At 49.0% G+C, this 13,695-nt stretch overlaps 1 protein-coding gene across 7 annotated transcripts in view; it reads right to left on the bottom strand.

The window, feature by feature from the left end:
* The window catches only part of LOC144156196 (band 3 anion transport protein-like), a 217,898-nt gene that overhangs the window by 50,827 nt on the left and 153,376 nt on the right, over positions 1 to 13,695 (bottom strand). For 6 of the 7 annotated variants that reach the window (XM_077688066.1, XM_077688072.1, XM_077688067.1 and 3 more), the window contains one exon: positions 3,298 to 3,469. In XM_077688066.1, the coding sequence (XP_077544192.1) occupies positions 3,298 to 3,463 (166 nt within the window). In that variant the 5' untranslated portion in view covers positions 3,464 to 3,469. Of the gene's footprint in view, positions 1 to 3,297; positions 3,470 to 8,099; positions 8,252 to 13,695 lie in introns of those variants that run through there. The other variant, XM_077688071.1, reaches the window with a different exon arrangement.

Raw genomic sequence — 13,695 nt, 5'->3', positions numbered from 1 at the left:
GTAACAGAGTTACGTTTTTGGCTTAGGTAACTGTAACTGCAACACACTATTTTCCGGAAACACACACTATTTTCCATGACTGCCTATGACTATCGGAACGCTCGATAACCCAGCAAAGTGGCTTAGGCATAAAGGATCTGCGACCTTTTGTTGAATGCACAGAAGGCGTATTGTATGAAATTCTTTGAAGGAGTGGAAATGTGTACGTAGGCCAAACTGGGAGACGAATAAACGATAGGTTTTAGAGAGCGCGCAAACAACTTGACAAATGCGCGGGAAAAATAAGATATAGACGGTTTCTCGGCAAGCCATTGTTTGAATTGCAAAGACTGTTCGCCCACCTCGGAAAGTACTTCCGCCATTACGAAGTGCAAAACACCCCTGACTCGTGAAATCATAGAATCGGAACGAATTTTAACACTTGGGAGGCGTGCGTCAGCACGCCTTCCATCACGCTCTCAGAAAACGAATTTACATTTCTACGCATGCGCAGATGAGAGCCTCTGGTAGGACGGCAAGTATATATTGAGCATCATCCGCAATAAAATCAGCGTAGTTCAGCGTAGTCCCTCCCTTGTCCTCCGTCCAGGTCTTTGAAATATGTACCAACACGCCCAATTTTCTGCCTCGAGTATTAAAATAGCTTGATTGATTGCGGGGTTTAGGGCGCCGAAGCTACGCCTGGGCGCTGAGGCGCGCCGTAGTGGGGGAGGCCTCCGGATTAATTGTGACCACCTGGCGATCTTCTTGTACGTGCACCGGAATCTGGACACACGGGCGTCCTTGCTTTTGGGCTCCATCAAAAAAGCAGCCACTGCAGTATACTGCGGTGGTGATTCCCTATAGGGAATCACCCGCATCCTTGGGCACAGCAGCACAACGCCTTAGCCTCTAAGCCACCGCGGCGTTCTTATTAAAATAACGCGAACATACAGGCGCTTGTGGTTCTTTCCTCCCCTACTTCCGCAGTTTTTTTCGCACGACTGTATCGTTTGGGCAATGAAAAAAAAAAAGCTCCGCTCTATATCAAATAATTCTACCGGTGGAAAGGATCCGAAGTTGTTCATTAATATTTCTTTTTAAGTACGAAGACGTATTACATTTAACCAAACGAACTTCTGCTTGGAGTGAAAAAAAAAAAAAAACAGACTAGCACGTAAAACATACACACGGCAAAACTTTCCCGTGGTGAGCTTTAGTATTCATATCCATATTCGCGCCATTCGCGGACACGGCCTTCGATACAAAGAAATGCGGCCTGCTTGGTGCACTGCCCGAACATTTTTTTTTGCAAACGCGCTGTCGCCGTAACGCACCTTGACCGGTGGGGTTCACGAAGACGTCGACAACACCGTTCTTGGGACAGTCAAACTGAATCATTCCAGAAACAACAAGAACTCATCGAAAATGATAGCGGTATTTTTCGTGTTCGGAGAAACAACAATACCACCACCTGCCCAGGACAGCAAGATAGATGCGCAGGCGGGCTGTTTTAAGAACCATAGCGGCAGATGAGTCATGCGGCTTGAAACTGGAACTCTCTTTGTGAGCTTGCAGCATGCAGTACGCGCGGCTTTAGCAGACTCTCCCCAGCACTATACCCGCAAACAGGCAAGAGTGCAAGTTACTGGCCAAAAGTAGCAGCGTTAGAGTACTGCAATACCACTTTTTTCAAGTATTTGTAAGTAACTAAGTTATTTTAGAAACCTCCAATAAACAGTACTGTTGATAGGTATACGGTAAATAGAGTTTTCCCTGCAGTTACGTTGTTAGATCTCAGTTTAAATAGTATACACATTTGTATAATACGTTTTACGAATAACACGTTTATTTAACAGTCCTCTGAAACGCATATTAGTAAGGTTTTACAGCACTTAAATAGCGTAAAAGATGGACCCTGTCCTGTTGCTCTTTAATTCTTGCCCACTGTCCTTCGCGCTACTTTCAGATTCCGGCATAACAGGCATAAAATGCACGCACGAGTGATAAAACTTGAGGCCAAGAAATTTATGGCCATGATCACCCCCCCCCCTCCCCCTGATACACCCACATACCTGATTCCCCTACCTTATTCGGCACTTTTGCCAGTAGTAGTTAGAAAAATGCTAAAAGGTACAGACACTGCCTTAAAAATTTCAATTCTTTTTAGTGTCGTCATGTAAATGGTAAGTTCAACGTATTCTAACAGAGAAAGTACGAAAGGTGCTCATAGGTTCGGTTCATTTTTGTGTTACATTCGACGACGCGGCTTTCGGCCTGTTACACATGCGACATAGAGTTTCATACAATAACAACTTGTATGAAACTATGATATGCCAAACCTAAAAAACGGGGACACCTGAAAGGGCATTGCTACAAGGCATGTTTCCTTGCAATCTCTTGCAAGTACGACACACATTATTTAGGTGATTTTTTTTTTTTTTGCTGCTTGGCAGTACATTGCAGTGTCATTGTTGGGGACTGTCTAGTTGTGTAACGCTAGAATGCTTACTGCGTGCATGCTTCAGTACAGAACCCTTGCTTCTTCACCAACAGTCGGGAGAGAGACTGCGGATGATGATGAAGCAGATGAGAGGCTTGTGAGGAGAGTAAGAATGCATTCAGCGCTTGCAGCGATCTCCGACAATAAGCGGAGAGTGCGAATGACCTAAAAGGTATTTCGGATGTTATATTAAAGTCAACCACATGACGTGTCATGTTAGGGGTAACAGCGTCCTCTAGTTGCAGCTGGGGTACGGACGACAGGCACGGCGGCCAGGGAATGATACACGCGCCGAAAGCCACTGTTCGGAATTTCGGCCTTCCAACTTCTCACTGATCGACACGTTTAAAAAGGTACGGCCCACGAAGAAAGTGAGAGAGGGAGAGAAAGCAAAACCACCCAGAAAAAGGTGACTTTGGAGAGAAGTAGAAACGGTAGGAGTGGTATGTTGAACGCTGTGCTATAAAATCCTCAACGAAAAAAAAAAAAAAAAACAAGTGGGGAAGGACAAAAGAAAACTGCAGCCTTGACGGTGGAGTACTCGCTGCTGTTGCGGACAGGAATTGTCGGTGGCAGGGTAAGGAGGCCCTTTTCCTCTATTAGGTTACGCATACATGCATTGAGGTCATGAAGCACTGCTAGCGGCGGGATTTGCTGCGCCAGACGGGGATGACTGTGGGGGTGAATGTGGGAGCTTGCTGGCACACCAGTGAGAATGGTTCAGCGCGTGCAACGTGCGCCCAATTTTCCCCACATGGTGCATAGTTAGCCAACTGAGATTGCCCCCCAGCGGAACAAGACTAGACAAGACTCACTTTTGTAGTCTTCCTCATCGTACTGGTGCTCCTTGGTGGACTTTGCCTCCTGCTTGTCCTGGATGTCGGAGAGATTGAAGTCAGAGCTGGGCGTCATCAACTCGTCAATGGCTTCCAGGACACTGCCCTCGTCCTTCCAGAGCTGAGAGCTCCGACGACCTTCCATCTTCACCTGGAGAATCGGAAAGAGCCGTCAGGTTCCAGGGAGCAGAGACCGGAACAATGCCGCTCCACGCCAACACCGCGGACGCGCTCGAGCGTCGCCTCGTACCGCACGCCAATCGGCCACTGGCACTCGATACATTCACAGGTGGCAGGGGTGCTATCAACAGAAGCGTGCCTTTATCGCGGCTGATGTAAACACGTGCGACGCACTGGGTCATCACCAAGTGACCCCGACTCTCCACTGCCACGGCCGACGACTCGGGTGGAGACGGACGCGATCACTGGCCACAAACGGCCGATAAGGGATGCGGAGAGGAGGTACGTCACGCATCGTTTTCGCGCGCTCCGGTCCGGTTTTGATAAACGAGATGTCACGCGCGCTTGCGCTAGCTGGAAACAACAGCTACGACTCCTGCTCCAGAATCGCGCTCCAGAAAAGTTGCAAGAAGAACGACTTTCGGACCCCCCCTCCCCCTCCCCATACATAGCGCCCGCGTAGTACCGTTGCCTTCGACGTTAACCGGTTGCAATGACGCTCAAGGACTTCCATTGTATCCCATTCTTAACAGGCGCTTAGAATGATTAATGACACACTACGTTATCACGGAGCAAAAAAAAAAAAAAAGAAGCGTCAGTCTCATCTGTCTTCTTTCGTGAGTACTGTTTGTTAAGCGCTAATTTATTTTTTTCTTAATATGAGTAAACTAACCGGGCAGAAACTTTTATATACTGTCACGCATTTGAATATGCTGACGATTTTTTTAAGCTGCTTATCTACTGTACGATGTTTTAAAGCGGTCAGCGTATTTGAATGCGCCGATTTCTGTGAGCAAGAACTTCCTGCTTTTATAATACAGGCAAGCTATAGAAGCTCCACGTCCTTTCCTCGATATCATCTGTATAACAACACCCGCTGTATCCAGGTCTTTCCAAATAAACAAAGAGAGAATGTGTCGTGCTCGATATACAAAGGGGTACCCTGACGCCTATGTATACGACAGTACAGTCGGCCCTCGTTAATACGAAGTCCACGTGGACCGCAAGAAACTTGGAATTAACCGAACTAAACAAGCTCAAGAACAGCATCGTCATTAGTCCGCAACACGTCTCCCTTGATTTCGCGAAGAATATCGACCTTCGCCGCCAAGTCGAGCGCACCACACGGGTCGCAATGACAGTTTGGGCCAGGGGTCAGCAACTTTTTGAGGTGGAGGGCCGGACGGCAAATCGGGTGCTAAAAGGGAGGGGGGGTCTTTGCAGGCAGAGAAAAAAAAATTCAGCGAATTGACAACAGTATTTGACAATAATTGACAATCTGGCTAAATGTGAAGATGGGGGACAATGCCAAATGGAAGCGATCAATTCTCTCTTCTTGCCTCCCCCGTCTAACTCCATTTAAAATAAAAACTGGCGTGTCGCCCTTCAGATAGTTGGTGACAGGGGTTATGACAAAGCGCTGGGGGCCGCATAATACTGCCCCGCGGGCCACATGTTGCCGGCCCCTAATTTAGACTTGTGGCTAAAATCGAGGCCTCCACCACACAGACCGCTCACACGGCGCCGTGCGCAACAAAAGCTTGGCGAGTTTAAAAGATGCGTGCGCTGGCGTAAGTCTCAACTAACCTGCCGCTCTATCGGCTGTGCGCAGGCTCGGTTGCGACGGCACCGACATCAGTACAGAGCACGGCGCTGTTTTGGAGCTCACATTTTGAATTTTATCGAAAAATCACGGTTACCTCGATGCTTTTTATTCAAAAATAACTCCGAATAAACCGATACAGTGGGTTGTAGCTTCGAATTATAGAGCCATTTCTTCTATTGAATTGCATGTGACCGGCACATCACTCCTAATTAACCGAAAATTACAATTAAGCGACTTGGAATTATCGAGAGTCGAGACTCGACTGTACGAACTATTCCCCTGAGGATAGCATTTAGAAAGACCAGTCAAATGTGAAAGCACTGAAGACCAGTAAAATGTGAAAGCACTGGATCCCCTCGCTCTCGCAAGAACTTTAAGCGGACACGCGTAGGTTCACTAACGAAATCTGTCCGAAGTATATACACAAGCTTTCCAAGCCCCCATCCTTCGGTCTCAGTACAAGGTCGACAGCCGCATACACAATAAAGGTGCACAGCAGCCACGTCTTTCCTAATCGCTCCCTAAAACGCCCACGACGAACGCGCACGCACGCCAACGCGGAGATGCTCCCTCGCAGCGACTGCTTACGTGACTGCCGAGAAGGTCAGACTTGGCCTCTCGGCCGTATGAGCCGAACGGGTGGGTGGGTCGGCCCAGACGAACCAAGGGGCACAATGCGTGCCTCGCGCAGGGGACTGTCCAAGAAGGCGGTATTACGCGACTAAATTCTCCCTTCCCTTATTCTTTAGGATAGATTTAAGAGCAAACAGCGGATAAACAGAGAATTAAGCTCGTAGTCACGACGACAGAGAACCAAAAGGTTACACATTTCCTCAGCCTGATTACTTGCCGATAACCTGAATAGGCATGTACCATTCGCAAAGAAATATCCCCATCATGACTTTGAATCGTCAAGCAAGATAATAGGCCAGTGACCGCAATGCAAGAACAGACGCCGGCCTGACAGAAGCATAAGATATTTGTGGGTGCTGGTCGAGTGCGCCCCGGCTCATGCACAATCTTGCGCCACATTTCCTGTACGCGGTTGGGATCGGCACCGACCGTCTGCATTCTTTCTGAATTCTCAGAGCATTCCAACGGCTATAGGCTGAAGAGAGGGTGCTTTCTGCACGCCCATTTAATATTACTCTCGACTTATTTATACGTATTTACCTGCAACCCCAGGGCCGAGTTTTCCAAATGCAGGTCGTGAAGTTACTTTGCGGGTGTTCTCCAGACTCGCTGAACAAGACAGACTTTTGCAAACCTGAAATGGCTCAAATATTCCCCACTCTCCCTCGACCACGACTTCTGCCAGACGCGCTTCCTGAATACCGCTTCCACCGAGGCTGCAAACAAATATGGCCATATGATATAGTGTACCCTAGCGTCACTAAATAAAGGGCTTTAGCGTAGCTTATTTAGTGACGCTAGTGTACCCTTGCCTCGCTCCCTTCCTGAGCGGGAACTTCTCACTCTTGTTGGCAAGGGTTTTTCACCTGCAGCGGTGTCTACAGAATATACGGCGGTGTCTACGTCTACAGAAATGTCACGTAAAAGGGTTTATTATAACACCGCAGATTTTTCTATTACGTGATTGACGACATGGATGTTCTAAACTCGACCTGTTCTGTCAGGTGTTGAAATCTAGGCTTGTTATAGACAACTTGCATACAACTGAGAGTAAGCTCACGGGTCTAATTCTCAAGCTCTTGGACATCACCCTTCTTGTGAAGCACAATTAGGGTGATAATTTTCGGGCTAGGTGTACCCTAAAACAACCAAGGTGTTCTTAAAATAATTTTACAAGCTTTTCTAGCACGGTGTCTCGAATTCCTTAGGTGATCTACTGTTATTCCCTCATCTTCTACTGCTATTCCCTCGTGTCATGCAGATTTTCCTCTCTTCATCTCTTGATCGTCTTTTCAACCTCCTCCTTAGTTACTAATGGGACCTCGCGAACCAAGTTGGCAGTTCCAGTACTGTCTCCTGACCTAGCATTGCTAGCGCACAGCTTATAATGTAGAACCGAAGTAGCGTAGAAAACCGGGCTAGTGGGTACAGATTCATCTTCGCGGCGCAAAAAATAACGGGACAAAGGGGAGGAACACATTGGACAGGCGCTGAGTCCACGGTGTTCCTTTCCTATAGAACGTTTTGCATTCAGAGACAAAATCAATCACAACTGCAGTCGTTAGCGTCACATTCACATCAACATTCCTGTTTCGGCGTTCATTTTACTGATCGGACGCAGAGAATACTTGAAAATACTCCGAAAGCAATAGAAAATTTTGACCGACGTCCCCCCCCCCCCCCCCCCCAACCCCCAGAACAAACCAGTATGTGTACGTTGCATTTCCAAATTTTACATTGTCGAAACTGCATTGTAACTGTTCCAACGAACCTTCAAATATTGGCGCCAAGTGTGAAATCCTCGTTCCACCTACCCTCGTACCCAACTTTCACTCGTGATTACAGTCGTACCCAGCAAAACCAAGCCTTGCTTCACAGCATGGACATGGTTAGTGACGATACACGAACTCGATGGAGATCCAAAAGAGGGGGGGAAAAAGCCTAGGTCAGCCTTATTTCTAAAGCACAGGCTCGGACAGCAAGCACCGTTTTCCGAGAAACAAGCGTAAAAAGCGAGAAGGAGAGAAGTGCGCTTTGCGACGGTCACAGTGGTCCGCGGGGAGCGGCGACAGGAAGTGTCACAGGCAGCGCTCGTCGCTGTCTTTCCTGTTCCTGCCCCGCCGATATATCACGCCCCGCACACACACACACACACACACGCCAACAGCTGGATCCGTGCTCCATGCCCGCGACACCGCGCACACACCGCAAAAGTCAAATGCAAAGAGAAAGTTGGGCAGAATGGCCCAAGGTCGCGCACCGAACGCAGCCCGGCAGCGCACAGGTTGCACAAACAGCCGCGCCGGCCGGCGCTCGGGAAGAATACGCGCGCATGCAGTGCAGCAGCGAGAAGGAAACGCACCCCGGCTTCGACTCATGGCCGCGTCTTGGGCAGCGTTCACACGGCGGCAGGACTGGCGTCGGACGGAGCAGCGCGTTCCGCGTGCAGCTCCGAGGGGTCGCTCAACAAGTGCGCAGAAGTGTCAGCGAGCGATCAACGCGGAACAAGGCGGCGGCAGCAGCAGCCGCGTTACTCCTACATCCGCAGCTGCGCTCCGCTCTTGCCGCCACCGCTGTGCAGACGCCGGAGATATATGCGGCGGAAGCCCTATAGAGTGTGTACCGAGTATTCTTTGCGCCCGCATCAACCTGCCAGCTTGGCCTGATCCGACGGCACTTGCTCCCACTTTAGCTGAACGCAAGAACTAGGTGACCGGATGACGAGAACATCCGTTCACCCGAAGGCCCGTTCCCACTGCACGAGCAATGAAAGCGGGCGATTTCGGCCGCGTCGCTCAAGACGCCCTGGCGAGGTAACATAAAGCGAGTATCATTCGAGTGTGATTGAAGTTGTCGCGTCCGGTCAAAGCTGCCATCGGGATGGCGCGCCAACCCAAAAACAGAAGTGGTCAAGTCAACTTCACTTGAATCCGGTGTTCCAATGCTGCCGCAAACGACTGCACTGCCGTTCTCTAAAGGGGTGGTGAATAAACGTGACAGAAAATTACCCAATTTTGAATAACAAATGGAACGTGCAGTATAATAGGACGAACTGCGAAGCCATTTTTGCGCAATCGTAGGGCGGCACTATTAGCAAGAGACGGAAACCCAGCGAAGCGAGCCGAAGTTGTGTGGTTGGGAAAAATTGGGCCGCCTATCTGCTCACTCCCCTGAGTCCCCTGCAAGTGTCGTCGAAAGACGATAGTCTTCTGCCGCTAGCTCTGCCGCGCTAATGACGCTAATGACTCCCAGCCATCCCTCCCTCCCACCCACTATACACCTCGAGCTTCGCGATCGCTGCACCGCCTGCCGCCGCTTCTCCGCGGCGCTTACGGGATGTCCGCAGCGCAGCTGATAGCGGCCCATGCAGTGTTTTGGTTGTCTTTCACTTTTTTGCCTTTCCGCGCCATGAACATCATGTTATTCTAATGTCTGTACGCAAATAGTACGTTTAGGGCACTTTAAAAAACAGCTCCGTCCTGATTAGAGTTGTTAGAGAGCTCGAACGCCGACAAGAGCTAACAGGGGACGCGATACTGCGGGCTATTCGCCGCTCTTACGGGCGTCGGCGACGCAGCGGCGTATCACCCCGGTCACCTCCGAATATCTCAGGCGCAAGTGAATTCTATTGACGCCTTGTTTAGACCTGATATTGACACAGTGAGAGGTAGGCTTTGTTTTGCAGCGCGGACAACGAATTCGGCCTTGTTTTGAATGTATACGTTATCCAAAAATATCATTCGGTGAGGTGATTACCTAATATACCTGGCAATAACTTTTGCGTTTTATAAAAATAGAGGCCACGCGAACATGTTACGTATATTCCTAGTCTATGGGTCGTCAAATATGTGCCCACTCCCGCCTGATAGAACGGACCAAGGGGAGTTAATGAAACCACGGAAAAATAAATGGTCTGCCAAGTCCGGAAGCAATGTAATAGCTCGTGCGAGAATGAAACAGTGCAGCTTCTCAAATCCTAGGGACGTTCGTCTTAGTTTATATGGCTGCACTCACTAGACCAACTAGATGCGGAATGTACTGATGTTTTCCAAGACAGGGGGAGGAGGAGGAGGGGCGCTTAACTATCGTTGTGTACAAATGCGGAGCGAAATCAAGGAAAGACCGTTTTAGAAAATCACACACAAGCTGCGCGTTCACCTTTATTTTGTTTTTCGACATTAACGAACAGCGGATCACTCGGCGGACACATTTTTTGAAGTACAGTAAGGAAGTTCACAAGCGATAAAAGGTGTCGTACGACACCTTTTGAAATCAGGGGACCCCACTCAATCCAACGTTGGATTGAGTGGGGTCCCCTGATTTCACTTTTGTGCTAAATTCGGCAGGCTCCCTGTTTCATATGATGATGTTTCGAAAAAGCGTTTAGTCACGGTCGCGGATATGAGCGGAGGATTATGTAACCGATGACTGTTTGGGGAAGCTCACCTCGCGACAAGACGACCCAGCCGTAAATTCTTGGTGCTGACTCCAACATGTAATTTTGCATTATTCATCGTACTTATTGCGTGGAATGACCGTGATATTATGCCACATTGGCTTGTTCAGGGTAGTGATCAATATCCGAGATATGAAGCGTAACTGGCGGGCTGTCGGGTATGAGTGCTCTGCTAGATTATGAAACCACACGAAACCGATTTACATCGCAATGTAAAGCCGTAGAATGAGCATCTGAACGAACGCTGCTTACGGAGTTACTGTTAGTAAATTTCAGGGCAGTATAATTACAATCAGATCCATGCATATATGCCGGTTTCGTGACGCCAGCTTGTGACACACACCTGGCGCTTATGCGGACCGAATGTACCACAGTAAGATCGCGTCAGAAGCATTTACACTCTCGTAAATGCACCACGTTTGCGAACAGAGTGACCGCTCCACATAAATATGTATTTCCAACGCATACAAACGGAAAATATCAGTCGCGAACGTGCCTCAAAAGCAACGGCGACAGTGGTGAGTGGGCCGGCAACTCCCGCGACTGCTTTCGAAACGGGCCGCTAGGGGGATTTCAGTGGCGCCCCTACAGGCAGCGCTCGAGGCGTATAACCACGGAGGAGGTTTGCGAAAGACGACGACGATGACAGCGGCTTCCCTTTGCGACGGGGTGGCGTTGCACAGCGACCTTAGTAGTAACGCCACTGTACAATCACCTCGCCATGAAAAAAAAAAAAAAAAAAAAAAAAAAAAAAAAAAAAAAAAAAAAAAAAAAAACCTTTGTGGCATTTTTCTGCTAGTCCGACTTCCTTGTTCGGATGTCTTCCCAGCTTCTCATCTGCTCTTTTCCCACCAACAAGTTACCAACATTCAATTTTCCCGCGTTCCGCACCATCTACTGGAACCTTTTGTTACTGTTAAAATTGGAACAGTGTCACGAGGTCCAGGCTCGCCCGAGCCCTTTTTTTTTTTTTTTTTTTTTCGGTCAACATGTTTTCAACGCGTGTTTTTTTTATTTGATCGCAAATATGAAGCACACATTTATTTTCAATTAAAAGAACACTGCGAGTACCAGTTGTGCATTGGTGTTTTGCCTCAAATATGCCTAATGTTTCCTTTTTGCTCAACAATATTGACAAGCATGAAGTGTGTTTCCAGATTCCGTGGTTAGGTAAGGTCGTACTATACTGGCTATATAAACTTCTCGTGCAAGAAGTTTTTTTAAAATATAGCCGGATGATTGAATTTAGGGACAGACAGATAGACAGATTAAAATTTTCGGGTTTAAGTGGCCAAAGAAAGACCATCTTCTTTAAAAGCTAAGTTCTGCCGTGCCGAAACCCCAAACTGCAGATTCGTTGCCATCCAGAAACACCGACACGAAAACCGAAAAAGTGTCACCGCCGTTACCAGTGTCACGTGCACCTAGGTAACGGTCGCTCCAGGCGCGTCGCTCGCTTTGCCGCTCCCGACCCCAAGTGCGAACGGGCGGTTAGTGTGTCTTTATTGAGCTGTTAAGAGCGCTCGCTGCAAAGCTTTCAGCTCACCGAAGCTACGACTGGCAGACCTGTTCCACTTGGGGGCCGCTTTCTTTTTCGCGCGAGATCGCTGGACGCGCCACCAGCAAAAAATCTTTAGTTTATGAGCCTCCTGAACGGAATAGCCGAGCCAGCAAGAAAGAGGAGGGCGCGTCATCTATCCCTCTGAGTTCCCTCCACCCAACTGTCCTCTCTGTGACACCCTGGACACACTAACCCCCCCCCCCCCCCCCCGCATCTACAGCGTCGAGCAGTGGGAGGACGCGCTGGGCAGCTCGCAACCGGGGGTGCAGCTGCTTCTGGTTGACCTAGCTGTCACCATCGCCGCCAGCCTTCGGCCGGCAGCCACCACGCGTTCCTAGTTCCTAGCAAACTTGCTTGGAAAATAAAGTGATCTCTCTCTCTCTCTCTCTCTCTCTCTCTCTCTCTCTCTCTCTCTCTCTCTCTCTCTCTCTCTCTCTCTCTCTCTCTCTCTCTCTCTCTCTCTCAATTTGTCTACATTAATTCAGTCATCTATTCCCTTTTAGTTACTTTGATTCGTCACAATTCACATCGATTCCTTTTCCTTTTCCTTGGTAGGCACGGATGGAGCGGGCCCTCCTGTTGATCGTGAGGCAGAAGGCCATGCGAAGAAAGCGAAACAGCAGCGACACCGACGGAACGTGACAACGAGAACTAACAGATCCAGCCGCGGTTGGAAAGCGTGAAACCAAGTACAAATTAACCTAAACGTTTAAGCCGAAAATCAGCAAGGGCAGCACTGCGCTCTCGCGCTAATCTCGGATCCACCACGCTAAACGACGCTATTTCCTTTTTCTTTTTGTGATGCAGAGACGCGATAGCCGCCGTATCGAGATACGGCACAGAAGAGTGTGAAGTGATCTCTGGAATGAAGGGTTACACATTGTTCCTCCACATCCTTTAATGTGGTAGATAATATTTCGTGAACAGCCCATTGTCCCGCGGACTTAACAGACTGCCCAACGTATCACGCACAATGCGCGGAGATTGATAACCTCTAAGTGCATTTACGGGCGGCCGTTGTCCTCGACAGTGCGCCGATCACCCAAAAGCGGTTAGCAAATCTACTCTGCAGTCCGAATGATTCTACAGGATCACGGCAGCCCAACTGCACACGTTGGTGAATATGCTGAAATTGAAGTTTCACTTAGCCAAAGCAAAAAGCGGGGGACACATGTCCATCCGCACCGGGTGGATTAGTTCCGCGGGCCGGCCCTCGCCATGCCCGCGCATTCGTTACGGTGGATGGTGTCCTCCTCGCCGAGCCTGCGCGCGCAGGCTCATTCCGGTCCCGGTCAACACGGTGAACACGGAACGGACGGAGCACACGGAGTGCTAAAACTCTCTACTGTCTAATGAACGACTCACGTGCACTGCTGTGTCGATGCGCACGTACCCACGACATAACAGCGAAACTATACCTGAAACTACGGGGACGCGGAAAAGGGCGAACCGAAATTAAAGAACTACGTGAGAAAGCCGGTACACAACAAGCGGTTGATGCACACGGGCCCTGGTTGGGTGTCCTGAAGACGACCAATCAGGCCCTGCGAAGAGGGAAAACTTTGGATTACGATGTGTTGTGGCGTGTTTTGTTGCGTACTATAGAGCACTTGAAAACGTGTAGAGACGCAAAATAATATTTAAAAAGTTACGGACAGTGCACGCAGCATCCCGGCCTCATTGTTGGCAGACCACGCGACGGCAGCGCAACTGCAAACCCAATTTGGATCTACTTGTCTCGCATGAAACAGTTTGCTTTTTGCATGAGAACCCGTAGAGCCCTGGTAGGATTTTCGAATTTCTATTTCTTACTCTAGGACGCGCAACGACTGTTTTAAGTACAGCACTGAAAGCCTGCTGAATTGATTTTATTTTCCTGCCCCCAAATTTAGCTCTGAGCAAATTCATTTCCGCTTAGAATTCGCTTCGTACCAATAAACC

This window comes from Haemaphysalis longicornis, unplaced genomic scaffold, assembly GCF_048455015.1.
Source record: "Haemaphysalis longicornis isolate Haplotype H1 unplaced genomic scaffold, Haemaphysalis longicornis Haplotype H1 scaffold_1, whole genome shotgun sequence".
Classification (NCBI taxonomy): Eukaryota; Metazoa; Arthropoda; class Arachnida; order Ixodida; family Ixodidae; genus Haemaphysalis; species Haemaphysalis longicornis.
This window is presented reverse-complemented; position numbering and strand designations above follow the sequence as displayed.